The sequence below is a fragment of the Myotis myotis genome, unplaced genomic scaffold (genome assembly GCF_014108235.1).
Source record: "Myotis myotis isolate mMyoMyo1 unplaced genomic scaffold, mMyoMyo1.p scaffold_m19_p_1, whole genome shotgun sequence".
In the NCBI taxonomy this organism is placed as follows: domain Eukaryota; kingdom Metazoa; phylum Chordata; class Mammalia; order Chiroptera; family Vespertilionidae; genus Myotis; species Myotis myotis.
Genome location: NW_023416313.1, coordinates 9,055,904 through 9,076,871, shown reverse-complemented (window position 1 = coordinate 9,076,871; position 20,968 = coordinate 9,055,904). Strand labels below are relative to the sequence as shown.

General features: G+C 35.5%; 1 protein-coding gene across 3 annotated transcripts in view; it reads right to left on the bottom strand.

The window, feature by feature from the left end:
• The window catches only part of NCAPG (non-SMC condensin I complex subunit G), a 32,742-nt gene extending 11,799 nt beyond the window's left edge, over positions 1–20,943 (bottom strand). For all 3 annotated transcript variants that reach the window (XM_036329953.1, XM_036329944.1, XM_036329938.1), the window contains exons 1-15: positions 20,704–20,943; positions 19,645–19,845; positions 18,743–18,971; positions 15,900–16,045; positions 15,529–15,613; positions 13,485–13,677; positions 12,706–12,855; positions 9,753–9,893; positions 8,891–9,014; positions 7,639–7,728; positions 6,756–6,935; positions 6,303–6,413; positions 4,436–4,555; positions 1,718–1,945; positions 661–842 (exon numbers count right to left, since the gene is read on the bottom strand). In XM_036329953.1, the coding sequence (XP_036185846.1) occupies positions 661–842; positions 1,718–1,945; positions 4,436–4,555; positions 6,303–6,413; positions 6,756–6,935; positions 7,639–7,728; positions 8,891–9,014; positions 9,753–9,893; positions 12,706–12,855; positions 13,485–13,677; positions 15,529–15,613; positions 15,900–16,045; positions 18,743–18,971; positions 19,645–19,845; positions 20,704–20,814 (2,291 nt within the window). In that variant the 5' untranslated portion in view covers positions 20,815–20,943. The remainder of the gene's footprint in view (positions 1–660; positions 843–1,717; positions 1,946–4,435; positions 4,556–6,302; positions 6,414–6,755; positions 6,936–7,638; positions 7,729–8,890; positions 9,015–9,752; positions 9,894–12,705; positions 12,856–13,484; positions 13,678–15,528; positions 15,614–15,899; positions 16,046–18,742; positions 18,972–19,644; positions 19,846–20,703) is intronic.
• Positions 20,944–20,968: the final 25 nt, after the last annotated feature.

Sequence of the window (20,968 nt, the reverse complement as noted above, 5' to 3'; positions counted from 1 at the left end):
ACAACTGGTCGACCAGTCGCTATGATGCGCACTGACAGCCAGGGGGCAGATGCTCAACTCAAGAGCTGCCCCCTGGTAGTCAGTGTGCTCCCACAGGGGGAGCACTGCTCAGCCACAAGCCAGGCTCACGGCTGGGGAGCATAGCTGTCATGGCGTCGGGAGCCTCTCCTGACCCCGCGGCAGCACTACTGGGCAGTGACAGCAGGCGCAGCAGGCTGGGATGAGTGCAAGCGGCACAGCACCTGATCCCGGCTCAGGCTCCTCCCTGGCTGCCTGCCACTTGGTGCACAGCTACATCCCTCAGGGGATGTCTGACTGCTATTTAGGCCTGCGGGAATGGGGGGCCTAAACCAGCAGTCGGACTTCCCCTGAGGAGTCCTGGATTGGGAGAGGGGGCAGGCCAGGCTGAGAGCCCCGACCCCATGAATGAATCCATGCACCAGGCTTCTAGTATTATGTATAAAATTCAACCCATCAAGTCACAGTGCATTTTCATCTGGAAAGAACCAAGTAATTCAGGTAGATAAACTCTAGTAAGTTCTTATTTCACCACTTAACACTGAAGAAAAATAAACAAAACAATACTACAGATATGATCCTGGGGAATGTGAATTTAACTTCAAATCAGATTCTGACTCAGTGATAGGGCTGAATAAATACCTGCTTGCATAAGCAAACATGGGAAAGAACACGCCTAGACAATGTCGAAGTCGAACATCCTCTTCCGTCACAGGATTGTACCATAACAAGATAAGACGAGACAAAATCCTGCTGCTGACCAGCAGCCCAGAGAACATCAGCTTGGCTAGTCCTTCTGCAGCGCCTGTCCTGAGTTCAGACACCTAATAAAAATGATTTTCATTAAAAGAAATGTTTTATTTGTATTTCCTTTTAAGCTTTAAAATGTAGCCTGTCCTACAATATTTTTATCTGAACTATCCAAAATCATTCATGTTGTTATGAATTTGTTAAAGGCAGAACTATCAAATCACAATAATCAAAAGGTAGTGAACAGCTAAACTCTTGGTGGCGTGTATGTAAAATGGAATATTGTTCTGCTATAAGAAGTACTGACGCAAGCTACAACATAGATGATCCTCAAAGACAAGCTAAGTGAAAGACACAAAGTCACATACTGTATATAATTCCATTTATATGAAATATCTAGAATAGTTACATCTGTAGAGACAAAATGCAGATTCATGGTTGTCAGGGGCTGGTGGGAAGGGAAATAGGCTAGCTGCTTAATGGGTTAACTTTCCTTTTGGGATAATGAAAACATTTTTTTAAAATTAGAGGTGGTGCTTGTACTACATTGTGAATGTACTAAATGCCAATAAATTGTTCAAGTTAAAATTGTTAGTTCATGTTATGTCAATTTTACCTTAGTAAAAAAAAAAATCAATATTTCTTAAGACTCTTGGGGGAAAAATATTTTAAGTCACAAATCGCAAAGACAGGGAAAAAGATGAAAATATGAATGCAACCCCTTCCAATAGTCATTTCATTTTTGTTACACTGCAGTTCTTGGCACATGGAATTTGATAGCAAGGAGCTAGGTATACTGGAAGTGAAAGTAGAATTTAATTATGACAGTCAAAAGGCAAAATTTTTAAATGTCAGCCAAGTTTAAACTGTAGCCTAAACATTATAAGGAACATAAACATACATGCTGAAAATGACAATTCGGAATAACAGGGCTGTGATGATTTCCTACCTCGCTATCTAGGAAATCAGAGAGAAGTTTCAGAACATTCTTGGCTGTAGCAGTCACTTCTTCAGCTTCTTTTGACTCTTGCTCTTCATCAGTGTTTATTTCTACACCTTCACTTTGAACGGCTTTCACTTTCTTAGTTGTAAATGGTTCAATCCCAAATGTCATCAGTTGGTCAAAGATTGCCTTTAAAGCACTCATTTTTATTGTCACATCATCAATTTGCAAAACCTAAATTGAAACAGCCCCCAACAAAAAAAGGGAATTCAGTAAACTTTGGTTATGCTGCGTAAAATTAACATGTATCTTATTTTCTCAGTCTAATTTCAGAACAGTGTCAAGCCTACATAGAAGATTTTTCAAAACCAATTGAAATTTCCATTTTTTGGTTATTGTTTTTATTTATTTGTACCATAAGTTATATTTTCTTCAGAAGAAGTTCATCTTCAGTCAAAAAAGTCTGGAACTAGTGTCAGGCTGAATTATATTATTTGTTCCTTTTATTTTTTTAAAAAATGTTCAACTCTGATTTTCTCTTCTTAGCTAATTTCAGATTTCATTAACAGTGAATTCCATTTTCAGTGAACTGGACTGGAGGTGATCTGGAAAGCCTGGCAATTTGTGTGATCTATCCTGATATAAGAAAACTGAATTCTTACATAACAAATCTCACAACCATGACAAATAGAGCTGAATATTTCTATTATAAAGAGATTTACTATAATCTTTAACGACTTAAGTTTTGGTGAGTGATAAACTGCTTGACTATATTGATTACTTTTAGAATGTACAAAATTTCACATGTAACTCATTTTATTTCATTTGAATACAGCATTCACAAACAACGTTTTTAATTTAAAAAATAGTTATTTTATTCAAGCAAATATTAATAGCAAATGCCTGAAAAAAGTAAGTTTAGAGATCAAAGTTGTTTAAATTAAAATAAAACTTTAATTCCATGACTAGGCTGCTCTTGACTGGTTTGATTTGAAAGAAGTTAAAATTGTGGAATAGTCTTGATAAGAAATATTCATTTATCTTCCACATCAACGTGATTTTGACAAGTCTTTTTCACTACAGAATATTATACAGGCGCAAACAGAACCAAGGCTCCCACAGCGCACTCCTCGCTCTCGCTCGCGCTCGCTCTCACAGGGATGACTTAGTATTAAATCACTACAAAATACTCCAGGGCACTCTTGAGCATTACATTCATACTCCATTTTTTTCTGTCTGAAATGACCAAACCACATTATTATTATTACTGATATTATGTCAACAAAAGTTAAAAGGATCAAAATTCACATTTCCTCTATAAAGGTCAAGTGAACATAAATATTTTTTAAAGAGTTCAATGGTATTTCCTTTGCTGCCGTACTAGAAATTTTGCATAACTGTCAATCTCCTCTGTCAGGGTTCCAACTTGACTACAACAACTTACAATTTTTCGCAGCATTCACAATGGTATATAGGACCTTTTAAAGAATGTTTTACCTCAGTTTTAGAGCCAAAAAGAACTATTTCATAAGTTAGACATAAATGAACCCTTCACTATCAAATGTTCTACTAAGATTTTTTCTTTCACTTCAAAAAAAAAAAAAATGCAGCCCCTCTTCTGGGTATCTATCCAAAAAATTTGAAAACATTTATTTCCAAAGTACATGTACCCATTTGTTCACTGTAGCACTATTCACAGGGGCCAAGACATGGAAACAACCAAAGCATCCTTCAATAGACAACTGGATAAAGAAAATGTGGTACATATATACAATAGAATTCTACTTAGCCATAAGAAGAGATGAAACACTGCCATTTGCAACAACATGAATGGATCTTGAGAATATCATGCTTAAGTGAAATAACTCAGAAAAAGAACCATATGAGTTCACTCATATGTGGGATATAAAACTGAAAGCAACAAATGAACAAGAAAAACAAACAAACAAAAATTCATAAACACAGATAACAGTATGGTGGTTACCAGAGGAAAAGGGGGAGGGAAGGTTAGTAATGGGTAAATGGGGTCAAATATATGGTGACAAAAGATCTGACTTTGGGTGGTGGACACACAATGCAATATACAGATGATATGTCATAGAATTACACACCTGAAACCTATATAATTTTATTAATCAATGTCACCCCAATAAATTTTTTTTAATTGTAAAAAAAAAAAAAAAAAAGTAATGACCAGAGTCAATCTAACACTTCAAGACCCTAAACTCCTAAAAATATAGGAAACTGAAGTCGAGAATTTTCTGTTCTAATTTCTTAGCAAAACCTCTTTAAAAATGTACAATTTTATTTCCTGGTCACCTAAAAGCCATTATATTTCACAACAGTAAACAAGAACTTCCTTTAGAATTACTAGCAGAATCACTGATGCCTACTGTACTATATATTGTTTATTTTTCATTGTATTTTCTCTTCTAAAATGTACCACCCTATTTTTTTCTAAGCCTAGAATAAAGCTGGGCATATAACTTGCACTCAATAAGTATTTACTGTATGATTAATTTTAAAAATCCTTAAATAACTGACATTTCACCCCTTTTCTACAGAGATGTTTGAATAAAAAAAATCAAAAGATAAAAATTGAGTCTCTAAAAGTCACCATAATCATCATTTTCAATAATATTAAATTTAGAGTACTAGCATTATCATCACAGATTCTGAATATTAGAAAAAACAATCAAGATTTTGTCACAAGATAAATCCTACCTGTAAGAGCAATACAAAGTGTTTACTTGCAAAATTCTGATTCTGTAGTCCACAGCATCCCAAACATAAAACAGCCAGATTTCTTACTACAGGATGAACACTTATTATTCCAGGAAGAATCTAAAATGAATTAGAGGTTATAATTTTTACCAGGACAAGAAGTTTACAATATTATATTAAAAACGTTCAAAATAATTTTTGTATGATTTTTGTATACCAACATTTCCATATTAACTCAAAGAATTCAATTTCCAATTGAAAAGGTAAATATTAAATTGCTAAACAGAAGAATACAGCCCGAGTGAAATAATCTGATCATGAGATTCCTCCTCCTCCACCTGCTAAAACTTTCTCAATGGCTTCCCAATGCTCAGAGAACGAAGATAAAACTCCTTAACAGGACAAATAAAATTTCTCACTGTGAACTCCTCAGTATCATCTTATATTATGCTACCCTTTGCTCTCGCTTATTTAATTGGTCTGATTGTGATGCCTCCCACTCAGTGCTGTCCAGTAGAACTATAAGGCAAGCCATGTAAGTCATTTTTAATTTTCTAATAGCCATATTAAAGTAAAAACAAGTGAAAATAATCTTAGCATGTTTTATTTTAGTCAATATAACCCAAATATTATCATAAATCATGTAATCAATACTTAAAATTTAAGGTAATTTATAGTCTTCAAAACCCAATGTTTTAATACTAATAGCATATCTCAGTTTAAACTAGTTTTTAATAACCACATGTAGCTGGTTTATATACTTAAAATCTTTATGACCATTCAATTTTGTGTTCTTTCTTCCCTCACCATTGTATATATTTACTACTTCAATTACTACTAGACATGAAGTATGCAAGTAGAACCTTAAAAGCATCACTTTTCACTGATGACATCTGCTTCACTAAAAATAATAATAAATTCTAATGGTTTAATAGAATCTAGTTTTAATCAAAAGCTCTAAACTGTTATAAACAGTAATTGGTCTTCTTTGCTGAATTAAGAAACTCATGACAACCCAAAATCTGAATTTTAGATCACATTCATTAGCTGTTTTTCACTAATCCCAAATAAAAACAATTTTGGGAGAATCCTGGAAGAACTTAAACACATCCAAAATTTGTTTGGATGAGTACACAACTAAAAAAGAAGACTCCACAGCTGCAATGTCTACGACTGTAGCCACTAACCACATATGACTACTGAGCCTTGAAATGTCTCTAGTTCGGACTGAGATGTGCTCTTAGACTTAGTATGTCAGCACAGAATTTAAAATATCTCAATAGTTTTAATACTGAGTAAATGATGAAGTTATAATATTTTGAGTAGATCGGGTTAAAGATATTAAAATTAATTTCACCTGTTCCTTTTTTATTTTTAAACATGGCCACTAGAAAATTTAAAGTCACATGAGGTTTGTATGATATTTCTATCAGACAATGCTGTTCTAGATTCTTGCAGTATTTATGTCCCTAAGCGCAGTAAAATGGAGATTCCCTATGAAGGGCTACTTTAATAAAAAGTCTCTTAAATATATAATAAATAAAAAAACTCCTTTCACAGGGCTCACCATGTATCTTTTCCTACTCTTACTATATAGCAAGATTCCAATACTAAAGGAATTAAAATATTCAATATCTCTTTCTAGCATAAATTAATTTTTTCACAATGTTTAAAGGAATTAACAATATACCAGATCCTTTAATCTTCACAACATTATTGCAACCACTGCCATTTTTTTTTTTACCATTTATATTTACCAGATATTTAAAATGGTCATCCTTTCATTCCTTTAAACCCCAGAGAAAATTTTACTTATAAAGTGAGGAAGGAGTGCACTAAAATAAAGCTTCAAAGGCCACCAACATACCAAAGACTCGATGATGCCGTTCATGGTTGCACTTATCCCTGTTGAAGTAGACATCTGTTTCAACAGTTCATAACACAAAATAAGACACTTCTGTAGTGTCTCAGCATCATTCTAAAAATGAAACACAATATATTCAGCATTAGTATGTGCCATGACCTCTCAGTGCATGGGACAACGCTCCAACCAACTGAGCCACACCAGCCAGGGCAGAAGAAGACTTTAGCACATGAGGGGGCAAATAAAGTCCTAGCTACAATAATTAAAGTTAATTAAGGCCTCTCAAAGTACAAAATAGAAAGGAACAGGAGGGGAAAAAATATTTTCATATTAATTCATGGTACTGTGAAAAAGCCCTCCAAAGTAAATATATTCTGGCAGCTTTCTGGGTTGAAAAAAACCAGTTTAGTTGAGATAAGAATCAGCTGAAATTTTGTACAAAGAAGTTATCTATACCTTCTCTATATGGACTTCTTTAATTTCAAGCTGCTCTGTCTCTTTCAATAGGTTTACTCTGGCATCTTCTAATGCTTTTATTTCTTCTTTTAACTCTGATGCTCGCTTAAAATCCTGTAGGGTAATGCAATTTTCCAAAGCTTCTTTTGTCTCAATAAGTTTAACTTTTATCTCAGCCATCTAGGAAAGATATAAATTGATTGTGTAAATACCAAACAAAAACTATTAATATGAAAATCTGTAGCAAACTGAAGAGTACAATATAACATCTCAATGTCCCAGAAGTTAAGCCAGGCATATACAAAGTTGTAGTCTTCCTGAAATAGAGACCTGCAAATCTTTCTGATTGACATAATCTGACAACATTTTAGATACTCTTATAGCTTAACTAGAGAACCAGTACACGAAATTCGTGCACTCGAGGGGGGTTTCCTCAGCCCGGCCTGTGCCCTCTCACAGTCCGGGACCCTTAAGGGGATGTCTGACTGACGGCTTAGGCCCGCTCCCTAAGGGGAGCGGGCCTAAGCCATCAGACAATCTTCGCACTGCCGTGGAAGCGGGAAAGGCTCCCGCCACCGCCACTGCGCTTGCCAGCCGTGAGCCCAGCTTCTGTTTGAGCAGCACTCCCCCTATGGGAGCACAATGACCCTCAGGGGGCAGCTCCTGCCTTGAGCGTCTGCCCCCTGGTGGTCAGTGCGTGTAATAGCGACCGGTCATTCTGCCGTTCGGTCGATTTTCATATTAGCCTTTTATTATATAGGTTAATCAATAATTTTACCTTGTGAGAACAATTCTGAAAATGTACAGCAAGAGGGAATAAAAGACTTGCAGAACTACATTACTAGTATATTCAAGCATTTCTTTAATTCATAAGAGATTTTACCTTGAGTTCTTTCTTTCTTGCATCAGCTGGATCAATTTTAACACCAACAGTAACAATGGGTGCCCGAATCTCTGAGATAATTTCTGTAACCTGGTAAGTAAAGTTATAATTCAGCATACACGCTGTAATATATGCTCTATTTCAGAAAATGACATACAACTCATTAGTATCCAGAATCTCTTGAAAAATAAAGCAAAATATACACGTAAAAATGGTACACATTCTATTTGCTAGACAATTTTAGAAAAAAATTACCAAATACATCGGACTAAAAACTAATTATTATGGAAGATAACAGGCACACAGATACTGAAGATAAGTTCTCAAATAATGCTTGCGAAACAGAAAAAATGAATATTGTGCTTAAAACCTTAGGTAGCATAAAACTAAAATTCTCTGCTTAAAATTTTCACCTCCCTCCCTTATTCAGTTTCATGGGAGCTAAATATAAGAAATAGAATACTCCTATTGTTCCTCTGGATATACAATGCATAAATAATAACAGCATAACTAAAGACTTTCCTTTCAGAGCTATTGGAGTTAGCCAATTCAGGAAAAGGCTACATCCCAAATGAGGGTACTTAAGCAGACACTGGATAACCACTAACTAGGAATGTCGTAGAAGGGATTTATGTATAAGTATGTATTTATAGGAAGGGGTTGGAAAAGACAACCTGTGAATTAACTTAAGATTTTACAAAAAGCAATAATAAAGGTCTGTCTTTTTTGGCTACCCCAGAGAAAATAACACTTGGCAACAGTAATATTATACTAACATTTAGTTCTGTATTTACAAAGCAGTTCATGAAAGGTAGGTTTGATTGTTATTCCATTTCGCAGACAAATAAAAAATCTTAATTAAATAACTTGCTCAAAATCACAAAGCCAGAAAATGTCAGAGGGGGCTTGAACCCAGGTATGTATAACTTGAGCCAGCTCTCAAATACTCTAGTGACCATGCCCAAAGTCACCTCTTCCCTAACGGGCTGCATTTCAAATTGATACAACACAATGGTAAGTATTCTAAGAGGAGGAGATATTTGTGTGTGTGTGTGTGTGTGTGTGTGTGTGTGTGTGTGTGTGTGTGTGTGAGAGAGAGAAAGAGAGAGAGAGAGAGAGATTTGATTTGATTTGAGAGAGGACTAAATTAAAAGTTAAAGACAAAGCAAAAGTACTGAAGGGAAAAAAAAGACAATCCTCAGTCATTAACCAAAACCTCCTAATTTTATCAACAATGAAGAAAATTACTTACAATTTGTGTTCTCTTATTATCATCTATAATGATGTGGAGCAGTCTCTCAACAAGAAAAGAAATTAGGGACATTGGGGTTGTGGGTATAGTAAGAATCTCCTGTAAAATGGCCAGCAGTCGTTTCCTGCATTCAAAAAGAACTATTTTAATTTAAATATGACAGCAGAAACACATTTTATCTCTAACTTTTCTCCTCTTCTGCAGACTTAAATCACATTTGTCTCAGTTCTTTGTTACATTTATCACTACAGACAAAAAAATATATGGAGATTTTAGATCAAAAATTTATGTTCTGCAAAAAAAAATCATAAATGGCCTTATAATCTTTTATAAATCAACATAATGAAATGACAAAATACCAGAAGTGAATAAAACCTTTTAGATAGTATTACTAGCCCTGTCATGAAGACAAATATATTTTTATGCATAAACCTGCAATTTCATTGATTTATTCTAAAGAAATTGAATTAAGACCTCATAAAATAAAATTTAAAAGTAAACAAAAAAATAAAGAATCCTCCTGAAAAAAAAGACCTCACATATTTTATATGCACACACACTCCAGGGGAGGGAGGAGACAAAGAGAGAGAGAAGAGTATGTTTCCTTTTATATATTACATATATATGAGGAGAGAGAATACTTTTTTTAACATGTTAGAGAACTAGGATAAATACAGGGGTGGATAAAAGTAGGTTTACATTTGTGAGTACACAAAACAGTTTATTCTTGTATTTTTACTGATTTTCCATAGGAACAACTATAAACCTACTTTTGCCCACTCTGTATATTTAATTATATTATAACAAGGCTATATTTCAATATAGAATTAGAACAAATTCTACAGTTAACATTTAGACATACCTTCCTCCTTCTTCATTAGTATCCAAAGACTTGATAATTAGAATCAATTGCTGACCTACGAACTCTTTTGTCATCAAATGTCCAATGTAAGAAAAATCATTTCTGCGTTCATCATCAACAACTGGAATGCTCTGAATATAACTAAAACAAGAAAATTAATAAATGTAGGATGTATTAAGAAACATTAAACAGCTCCCCATTAGGTGACGAGAGTCTTTTTTTCAGTTCACAGTAATCCAAATATATGGATGTTTATACCATGTGGTACTAATTTGGTTTACAGAGTAAATTCCAATGCTATCATCCTGAATTTTTTTGCACAGAAATTTATTGACTTGAAGCAACAGAATTTGAAAAACGTATTTTCATTGAAGATTCAAATTTACTATGGGAAATTTTCAAGCGGTACATATTTTAGTTCTCTCAATCTGATAACTATTTCAATGTCAACAGTATTCTTGATAATTAGAATCAATTGCTGACCTACGAACTCTTTTGTCATCAAATGTATTTTTAATCTTTTTATTTTAATCTTTTTATTTTTCTATTACACTTGATATTCAGTATTTTATATTTGTTTCAGGTATATGTCACTAGTATTCTCAATTTTAAAGTTCTGAATCCATTTTCCAAAATCCAGTTTCATAAAGAGCTGATCTTCCATCATCCCTAATTAACCACTATTTTGTTTAAAAGAATAGTAGTAATAATAATAGTAATTACACAAGCAATCCATGAATACAATGACCTTTTAAAAATCAGGAAAATACAGACAGCTTCATGAATTTGTATTATCCTTGCTTGGGGCTCTACTAATCTCTGTATTGTTTTTATTTTAGTGTAGGTGCTACTGAGTAGCACCATCAACTACCCTTGAGTAATTAACTCTTCTTGCTACAAAATGCCTGAATATATATTCTTGAGACTATCATGAAACAATTTTCCACTTAATTTTATTTCTTTACTTGAGTAAATTAATCCTACCTAGTAATTTTGCTCCAAAAAGAAAAGCATTCTATTTCTTAAGTATTCTTTCAATAATAATTAAAATACAACTTTTAAAGTTTTCTTTTCTGTAGGTAAAAAAAAAACAAATTGACTGAAGTTATTTCAAAACTCACAGATTAAATGACAAAGGAAATGTAAGTAACCACGCTCTATACATGTGAATATGAACTAAGAATTAATCAATTTGTGAAGCAGTCTTTGATGAGGTTTCCCCTGTTATTTAAATATTTAACATTTTCTCATATTTTTAATATATTCTATATCTTCTATAAGCACTTATTTCTTCTATATTAATACATATTAATAAGCATTACATTAAACGCATTTCTTTTGGAAACATTTCAACACGATCCAAACAGCATTATAATGAATATTCTGACTAAATGTTAAAGCCTGAAATAATTACCATTAGTAAATTTACACATGTTTTTCATGATGTTACTATGAGCTCAAACTGTTAAGTTTTCATATTGGCTCACATTTAAAATATTTGTCCTGAATTTAATATTTTGCATATGAGACTCAAATGCATTTAGAGCTTTGTTCCCTAATTTATATGTGAGACATTTATAATCAAAAGCAGAATAGTATGTTTTATGCAAAGAAAATGCAGTTCTATAATTCATATTATATAGAAGCTTTTATAAATGCATCAAAACATAAGGTTAAAAATCTATACACCAATATTTATGAAAATATATATAATCTTTGGCCCAGCAATTCCACTCTGGGAATCAACCCCACAAAATCTCAAACATACATAAAAATGTACAAAGAAGTTTAACACACTTATAACATCAGTGAAAATTGTAAATGCCTATAAAATGTCCATTAACAGAGGAGTAAATTCAAACGACACTACCACATTATGGAGTGATAAGCTGTTAGGACTGTGATATATTTATATGCACCAACATATAATGATCTCAGACACCAGTAGTTAAAAAAAACAAAAAAAATTATGTATAGTGCGCTATATTTTAAAAAAGCATTTCTGCATTTAGTATACATGTATGTAAATGTAGAGAAAGGTTTGAAAGTATATACCCCAAATTGTTTAGTTGTTAACCCAAAGAAATCACTGATTGAGGAATTAGCAGATAAAAGAGGAAATTCCACATTTTTATCATATATATATATATGTATATATATATATATATATGTATATATATATATATACACATATATACTGTATATCTGTATTGGAATTTTGACAAAAATGAATTCATATTTTATTTGTATAATTTTAATGCAAAATAAATAAAATTAGAGTAATTTAAATAATTTAAGAAAAAAAATTGAAAACAAAAGCCAAACGCTTACAGTCTTAAGTACTGGCCACAAATGCTACCCTGTCAGTTGGAAAACTATGGCCCATGCATGAGATACAGCCTACTGGTTTTTTTCTATAGCTTGCAAGCTAAGATTTTTTCATTTTTAAATAGTAGTTTAATATATGTGAAAATATATACATGTGTAAATATATACATGTGAAAATCAGATGAAATTCAAATTTCAGCATCCATAAAATCGATAAAAGTGTTACCGAAAAACAGTCACACTAATTCATTCTCTCTTGTTTTTGCCTGCTTTTGCACTGCCACAGTGAAGTGAGTCACTGTGACAGAGACAGCAGAGCCCACAGACTCTCACATATTTGCTATCTGGCACTTAGAAAAGGTTTCTAACCAATTTTAGAGTAACACATCATCATCAATTTCATGGAAAAATGTACATAATCACATCTTAAGTTATCAGAAAATATCCCTAAACATACTGACTTTACTCTTTCTTCAGAAAGACTCAATGTGCTTACCTATTTATCTCTGTCTATCAAAAAAAAAATGGTTTTCAACTTATTTCCAATCAAGCCTGCCTTTGAGGGAGGGAGCTGAGAGACTGACATGGAGGCAACACAAGTACATTCCAAAGGAAAAATTTTTACCTGAGTAAATACTCTGCAAATATCACAGGCTCTGGCAAAATCTGCTCTAAAAATTCTTCACCTTCATCTCCTTTTGACCTCAAATATTCACAAAGGACACGCCAATACAAAGCATTTTCAGGAGTTAATGTTTCCACTGGAATCAATTTCCTTCATTTAAAAGGGAGAAAATAAAAGGAAGCATGATCTTAATATCCAGTTAAAATTCTGAACTGAATATAAAAATAGGAATAAGAAGCAAACTTGATTTGAAACCACTATCCTTTTAAACTGCAAAGTCACTAAGTTATCACAAAAAAAGAATGAAAATATTTAAACAAAAAAAATAAATAAAAATCAAATGAGCAAACTATAGGATGTATGTTGTTCAACTTTCCATGGTAGGTTAATGCAAAAATCAAAGTAACAAAATAAACAATAAAAAATGCAGCTAAAATGCATATAAGCCTATCCAATGGACACAGACACCAGGGGGGTGAGGGCATGAGTGGCGGGGGTGGGGGTGGGGGGCAATGGGGGGATAGGACACATATGTAATACCTTAATCAATAAAGGGAAAAAATTTTTTTAAAAATGCAGCTAAAGTAGTCTATGAAAAAGTAGTGAGTTCTTACACAAGGGAGGAAAAAGGGGGGGAGGAGATGTCCACCAGAGTAAAAAAAAAAAAAAATAAAAGGGATAAAAAGTATTGATGCAATTTGAAGTAATGGGGGAGGGAACTAATTTTCATTATAGAAGTTCATCAGTCTCACATTTCAAATAATGAATAGTTTATATACCTGTCATCGTTATTTTTACAGATTTCTGCCAGTTCATTAAGAGGAGTCACTGAAAATAAGGCATTGAGAACAGAGACTGCCACTTCAGAAGAATTTTCCACATCCAACCGATGAAGCAACTCTAATATATTTCCTTCACTGAAACGCAGCCAGCCTTGCAGAAGATGCTTTTGTGTTGCTTGTTTCACAGCCTCTGTTAAGTCATTTGAAACACAGATGAACAGAGGCTCCCTCTAGCTTCCATTTCCTGTATTTTGTCTATTTTAATTAATTTATCAGACCAGTGCTAACATAAAGTTAACATTTACAATAAAAATAGAAAGAAACTAAGAAGCAGAATAAAGCATGCCAATGAAAAAAACAGAAGTACAATGATATTGCGAAAATCACTATGATGCCCATTTCTGAATAAAAATGAGAAGGGTTAGAATCAAATACACAACCATTATCATATCTTGTATTCTTTCTTCCCTGGGTCCAGTAAGCTTCAGGTCTTAGTCTAGACTACATAATACTACCTATTATTTCACTTGTTAACTGACTTATCTATTACACATGCGGCTATTTCCAGTAGTGAATCATACAAGCATATACCACTGAACAAACCTATTAATTTTTAAAGTCATACTAATCATTAGTCCTGTGACATAAAAATGTTTTCAAACTCAGGTTTTCTTGCTAGAGCAAAATTAAGCTACCTTAGCCTTCTTACACAGATTGGAAATTTAAACTAGATTATTCCTCATCATTCCTATAAACAGACTCTCTAGTTTTAAGAGGAAGAGGAAAAAAACAAACAACAAAAAAACCTAAGAAAATTATACTAGTACTAGAGGCCTAGTGCACCAATTCATGCACCAGTGGGGTCCCTTGGCCTGGCCTGCGGGGACCAGGCCAAAACCAGCTCTCTGACATCCCCCAAGGGGTCCCAGATTGCGAGAGGACACAGGTCAGGCCGAGGGACCCCACTGGTGCATGATTGGGGCTAGGGAGGGACCGCAGGAGGGCTCCAGGATATGTCCAGCCCATCTCGCCCAGTGCCAATCAGCCGGACCCCAGCAGCAAGCTAACCTACTAGTGGAAGCGTCTGCCCCCTGGTGGTCAGTGTGCATTACAGCAACTGGTTGAATGGTCAAACGGTCGGACACTTAGCATATTAGGCTTTTATTATATAGGACAGTGATGGCGAACCTATGACACGCATGTCAGAGGTGACATGTGAACTCATTTTTTTGGTTGATTTTTCTTTGTTAAATGGCATTTAAATATATAAAATAAATATCAAAAATATAAGTCTTTGTTTTACTATGGTTGCAAATATCAAAAAATTTCTATATGTGACACGGCACCAGAGTTAAGTTAGGGTTTTTCAAAATGCTGACACGCCGAGCTCAAAAGGTTCACCATCACTGATATAGGATGACCATTCCTGACTGTTGTTTCTAATGCACAGAAAACATTCATATCAAGATACCCACAAAGGGGATAGATAGCATTTTTATTTTATCCTCACCCAGGGATATGATTTCATTCGATTTTTAGAGGGCAGGAAGGCAGGAGGGAGGGAGACAGACACACACAGAAAGACATCAATCGGTTGCTCCTCCACCCCCACCCCACCCCCAACTCCCTGGAGAACTCACAACCTAGCTACGTGCCCTGACTGGGATTCCAATGACAACCCTTTTTGTGTATGGGAGGGAGCGCCAACCAACTGAGCCACCAGACCAGGGCAAGATAGCATTTTAATAAAGGAGAGTTGAAAAAGAGATCATGCCCTATTTCTGATATAAATTAGCTCTATAGCCTTAAGCTATAGTTTCTCCATCTGTAAAACACAGGAAAACTGAAACAAGCTTTGTTCCTTCTAAGTATCAAGATCTCTAACTTTAGAAAATGTTTTATATACAATACACCAAGATGAATATTTACAGGTTGTGGAGATAATAGGCTTATTTGACTTAATTTAGGAAACCTGTCTCCTAAATTTTTTAAGTCTGAACTCAGAATCTACAAGTTTTGTATATGAAGATGTCTATCTTACCTGCTCTGTCATTAAGACCTTGTTGAAGGAGCATTACTCTCTGAGCAATGGACATGGCTCTCATATGAACCTTTTCACCTAAAACCTTAAAGAGATAATATTAAAATGGTCATTAAACTCAACATAGTTTACATTTCATAACTAGCAATAACACCTTCATCTAAGAAAATGACGCAAAAATCTCCAAAAAATTAATATTTGGTAATGCAGTTAATGCAATAAGATTCTACTTAAATTACCTATGCTCTCCGAACATAAAAATCTCAATTAAAGAAATCATTATTATTTGCCAAATATTTTTCAAAGTATTTTAAAAATATGGCTTTTTGTCTTTTAAGAATATGCCTACAAGAGATATTGAACTTATTTACCTGATAAGCCAGCTTTCTGACAGCCTCTTTCACATCCTTGGTGCGTCCTACAATTTTTGACAAAGTCTTTGCTGATGGTACAATACATGATAGCACTGCCCTCCTAACTTCTGGATTTGAATCATTTTCAATCAAAGTAACATATGCTAAAAATAAAACAATATATTTTAGTACATTAAAGAAATATTTCTTTAACCACAGTCATATCACACATTTTGATATTGCATAGTATCTTTAAAATGATAAAAATATCACTTTTTAGTCTGACATATTTATTCTAGCTTAAGATTTTCTTCTGTCAACTTCCCTTAATAAGGACAGAATAGGAAATTACTCAATGGATTGAGCATGAAGGCTAAACCAAAAACAAACAGCCTTACAGAACATGGAAAATCCACCACCAGGATTATGTCTCTGCTACTCTTCAAGATTTAGAAGAATGTCTAGTATAGTAGGCAGTTTACTTTTAAACTAATATGACTTTATGAAGAGCCATTTCTATTTTGATTTTTAATGAGTTCTAAAAAGAAATAACTTCTGGTTTTACTCGCCAAAACAAAATCCATTCCTGAATTTAAATATGTATTTACCTCTACATCTCAAATTTTCCCCAGGTTCATAATCAAGTACATGTTTATTAAACGTGTGTTACACACTATTATTATGTGTACCATTTCACACCAAAAAATATCCACTATCACTGGTTATCTAAATTGATTATAAAGCTAGTAACCGGGACAAAGAGAAAAATGAACAGAAGAGTGCCCAAAATATACCTAGGCTATCTTTATGAGCCCAGAAGTAGAGAAAGATTTCTTAAAGATAAAAAGTGCAAAACAGCCTAAACCAGTTTGGCTCAGTGGATAGAGTGTCGGCCTGCGGACTGAAGCGTCACAGGTTCGATTCCCGTCAAGAGCATGTACCTGGGTTGCGGGCACATCCCCAGTAGGAGATGTGCAGGAGGCAGCTGATCGATGTTTCTCTCTCATTGATGTTTCTAACTCTCTATCTCTCTCCCTTCCTCTCTGTAAAAAATCAATAAAATGTATTTTTTTTAAAAAAGTGCAAAACATTAAAAGAGTGATAATTTTGACATTGGGAATTCTGTCCAACAAAAGACATCCCCAAAAGAGTGAAACAATAAGCCATCTAAAATAGGAAGAGATCTACAATTCACAGTATAAAGAATTCCAATAAATCAATAAGACAAACCAACAGAAAAGTAGGGAGAACACATTAACAGGAATTATATAATAGAAGAAATACTGGTTGTTAATTTCCAAAAAGATACATAACAATGACATACTAGTATATCACACACCCAGATAAATAAAAAATTTTAAATCTGACAATACTAAACATTGGAGAGGATATAGACCAATGAAGACTTTTATTGGGACTATTAATTGGTACACTATTTTACAGAACACTTGTATCTTGTCTAGTAAAGCTGAATGCACATATATACCCTAGGAAAACTCTAACCTGTCCACTAAAAACCACATGTAAGTTCATAGAAACAAGTTTTTTAAAGCAAAATAACCAAAAACTAGAAGGTCCATCAATATTAGAAATAATAAACTGTGTTATGTTCATACCACAGCATTCTATAAAACAGCAAATATACAGATCAACATGAATGAATGCTACAATTAAAAATAAAGAATACAGAAAAATATAGTATGACACATATAGCATACAAAATGATAGGCAAAGCTTAACATTACTTAGATATGCACATGTAGTTAATTGTTTAAACAAAAAGGAAAACTAACTAATATGGCTTTATGAAGAACCATTACTATTTTGATTTTTAATGAGTTCTGAAAAGAAATAACTTCTGGTTTTACTCGCCAAAACAAAATCCATTCCTGAATTTAAATATGTATTTACCTCTACATCTCAAATTTTCCCCAGGCTCATAATCAAGTACATGTTTATTAAACGTGTGTTACACACTATTATTATGTGTACCATTTCACACCAAAATATCCAGGATAATCATTATCTCTGAGAGAGTGATGTAAGTGGCGTGGGACGTAAGTTAGATTCCAAAGTTATTGATAATGCTCTATTTTTTTAAGTTGGGTGGTATCTTCTTGGGTGTTCTTTAAATATATTTTTATTGATTTTATTTTTTTTAATATTTTTTTATTGATTTTAGAGAGGAAGGGAGAGGGAGAGAGAGATAGAAACAGCAGTGGTGAGAGGGAATCATTGTTTGGCTGCCTCCTGCATGTTGGACCAAGCCCACAACCCAGGCATGTGCCCTTGACTGGAATCGAACCCGGGACCCTTTGGTCCGCAGGCCGACGTTCTATCCACTGAGCCAAACGGGCTAGGGCGGGTTTTGTTTTTTCTTTTTTAATCATTTATATTCATACTAGAGGCCAGGTGCACAAAATTTGTGCACTCAAGGGGGAAGGGGGTCCCTCGGCCCGGCCTGCACCCTCTCACAGTCTGCGAGCCCTCGGGGAATGTCCGACTGCCATGGAGGTGAAGAGGCTCCCGCCACCACTGCTGCACTCGCCAGCCATGAGCCTGGCTGCATGGGGCTCCCTATGTGGGAGCAAATTGACCACCAGGGGGCAGCTCCTGTGTTGACAATCTGCCCCCTGGTGGTCTGTGCATGTCATAGGGAGCTGTTGAGCGGCCTTAGCATATCATTAGCATATTACACTCTGATTGGTTGAACAGCCGACAGGCCGATTGGACACTTAGCATATTAGGCTTTTATTATATAGGATACATTCACATATATATAGTTCATAATAAAAAATTGATCTACTGATAATTTAACAAAGTCAACAAAACTGAAAAAGAATTTAGGTAGCAACACATACCATTAGCCACTGGGCATTCATCATCTTTGGGATCCTGAAGTCTTGAAAGAGCCAGAACTGCCTGTATCCTCACATTTGGAATTTTATCTTTCAATCTAATAAGCATGGCTTCATTAATCTTATCAAACAAATCATCATCAATCTGGGCATTTTCTGGCATATTTCCCAAGAGTTTGTTTATGAGCTGGCATACTCTAAATCTAACAGCATTGCTGTTTGCTTCATGAGACTGAAATGGATACAAACCAAAATGTAGTCACATACCATTACTAAATAATCACATATCATTGAACTCTGTATGTTTAGAATTCAAGAAATTACAACAATTCAATACTTGCAGAAAAACTATGTTCCCTTGATCCATATGCATACTAAAAACATATAAATTCTCAAAAATACAGTCTGAAGTGTTTGTTAAATTAGAAGAGCATATTCCTCTTTGTAGGGAACTCTTACTTTACTTCTAAAGTAGAGGACTCATTTAAATGTATGGAAGAATTGGTTTAGAGAGGTCATTAAAAATTTAATGCTGGTGTTATTTTAAAAGTCCACCTTTTATAGGGCATTGCGTGGGGGGGGGGGGGGAATGATGATGGATGGAGGCATGATTTGGGGTGGTGAACACATAATGCAGTGTACAGATTTTGTGTTGCACAACTGCGCACCTGAAACCTGTATAATTTTGTTAACCAGTGTCACCCCAATAAAATAAAAATTTTAAAAAGGTCCACCTTTTTATCTTAACAACAGTTTTAGTGTTTCCTATAAAAAGCAGATTCCTTTACAGGCATTTTGTCATTTACCAGGTATGTCAATCTCTAAAATATACAAACTCCCCTGGCCCTTTTAATAGAGTAAAATTTTCTGCAATTACTTCCCCCAAGTTCTAGTTTTCATAATACCTTTAGCAGAAAAGTACACAAGTAATTTAAAAGTCCACCGTCTTCCTCTTCATCGGCTTCCACATCTGACTGGTGAAATGAAGTAACAAACTTGGCTGCAAATTCTATCACCCTCTCCACAACTGGCTCACGTTTGTAGACCACCATAGCATACTTCAGGTAATGCACGAACTCCTCGTGAAAAATTGTTTTATCCTCCATCTGAAGCACAAAAGAAACCTTCACAAACTGCACTGATAAAATCCTTATGTTACCAACATTACTCTAAGAATGCTCAATGCATGAGCCATAACTCAGACAAACTGAGTCATGTAGAAAACTCTGCATTAGCCAAACCATCGAAAGGGAAATAAATGTGTATGAATTTCTCTCCTGAGAAATTAAATACTTCTCGGGGGGGGGGGGGGAATCATGACTTTTGACAATGAAAGGGGTCCTTCCCTCCCCCCCCCCCCGCACCCCAACATCCTTTCATTCTCAATATGCCTGGGTACCAGTTTAGTAAACATATGCTTCGTGAACTCAAGATCACCAGTGGCTTTCATGCTTGATCCTATTTAGCCTTCCTGCTGCGCAGAAACTTCCTTTTGCTATAACTTTCACATCTGTCTCACATCTTCAACTCCTATTAGATTGACTTACAATGTTTCTTGGACCCCCCCCCAAAAATACTTTATTTCCCCGAAATTCATTGTTCTAGTCTTCTCACGGCTCCATTCAAAACAAAGTGTTTATACATTTATAGCAAGAGCCAGGCCCTGATAATGAACTTGCTATTTGGCGATTTGATTCCATGTAACCATGGGGAGAGGTGGGAATGGGTGGAGTGACGGTCGGCGGGGTGAACCGCAGCTCGGTATCCACCCAACACAGGTGCCAGGTCGCCTCGGTGCCCGCAAACGTTTCTCTCCCATGTTCGCCGCCTACAAAGGATAACGGTCCGCGCCGGAGGCCGCTGGGAGGGGGGGGGGGGGATCCCCGCAGGACGCGAGGTTTAAGGAGGTGGGGCTGGCAGCGCGCCGAGTCCGGAGGGGCCTCGGGTCGGTCGGGCGCGCTTACCGTGCGGTAGGTGCGGCTCAGCGCCACCACCAGCTTCGCCTGGTTCTGGTGCGGCTGCTGCGCCAGCTGGAAGGCCTCCTTAATGGACAGCAGCCTCTTCTCGGCCCCCATGGTGGCGCGACTCCGCGAGGACCAGTCCTGCCTGCGCTCGGCTGCAGCCGGACCCACTGACCGCAAGCCCAGTCCGCAGAGTCCTCTCCGACTCCCCGCTGCGGGCCACGGAGCTCGCGGGGCGTGGTTACCGCCAGAGCGTTTAAACAACTCC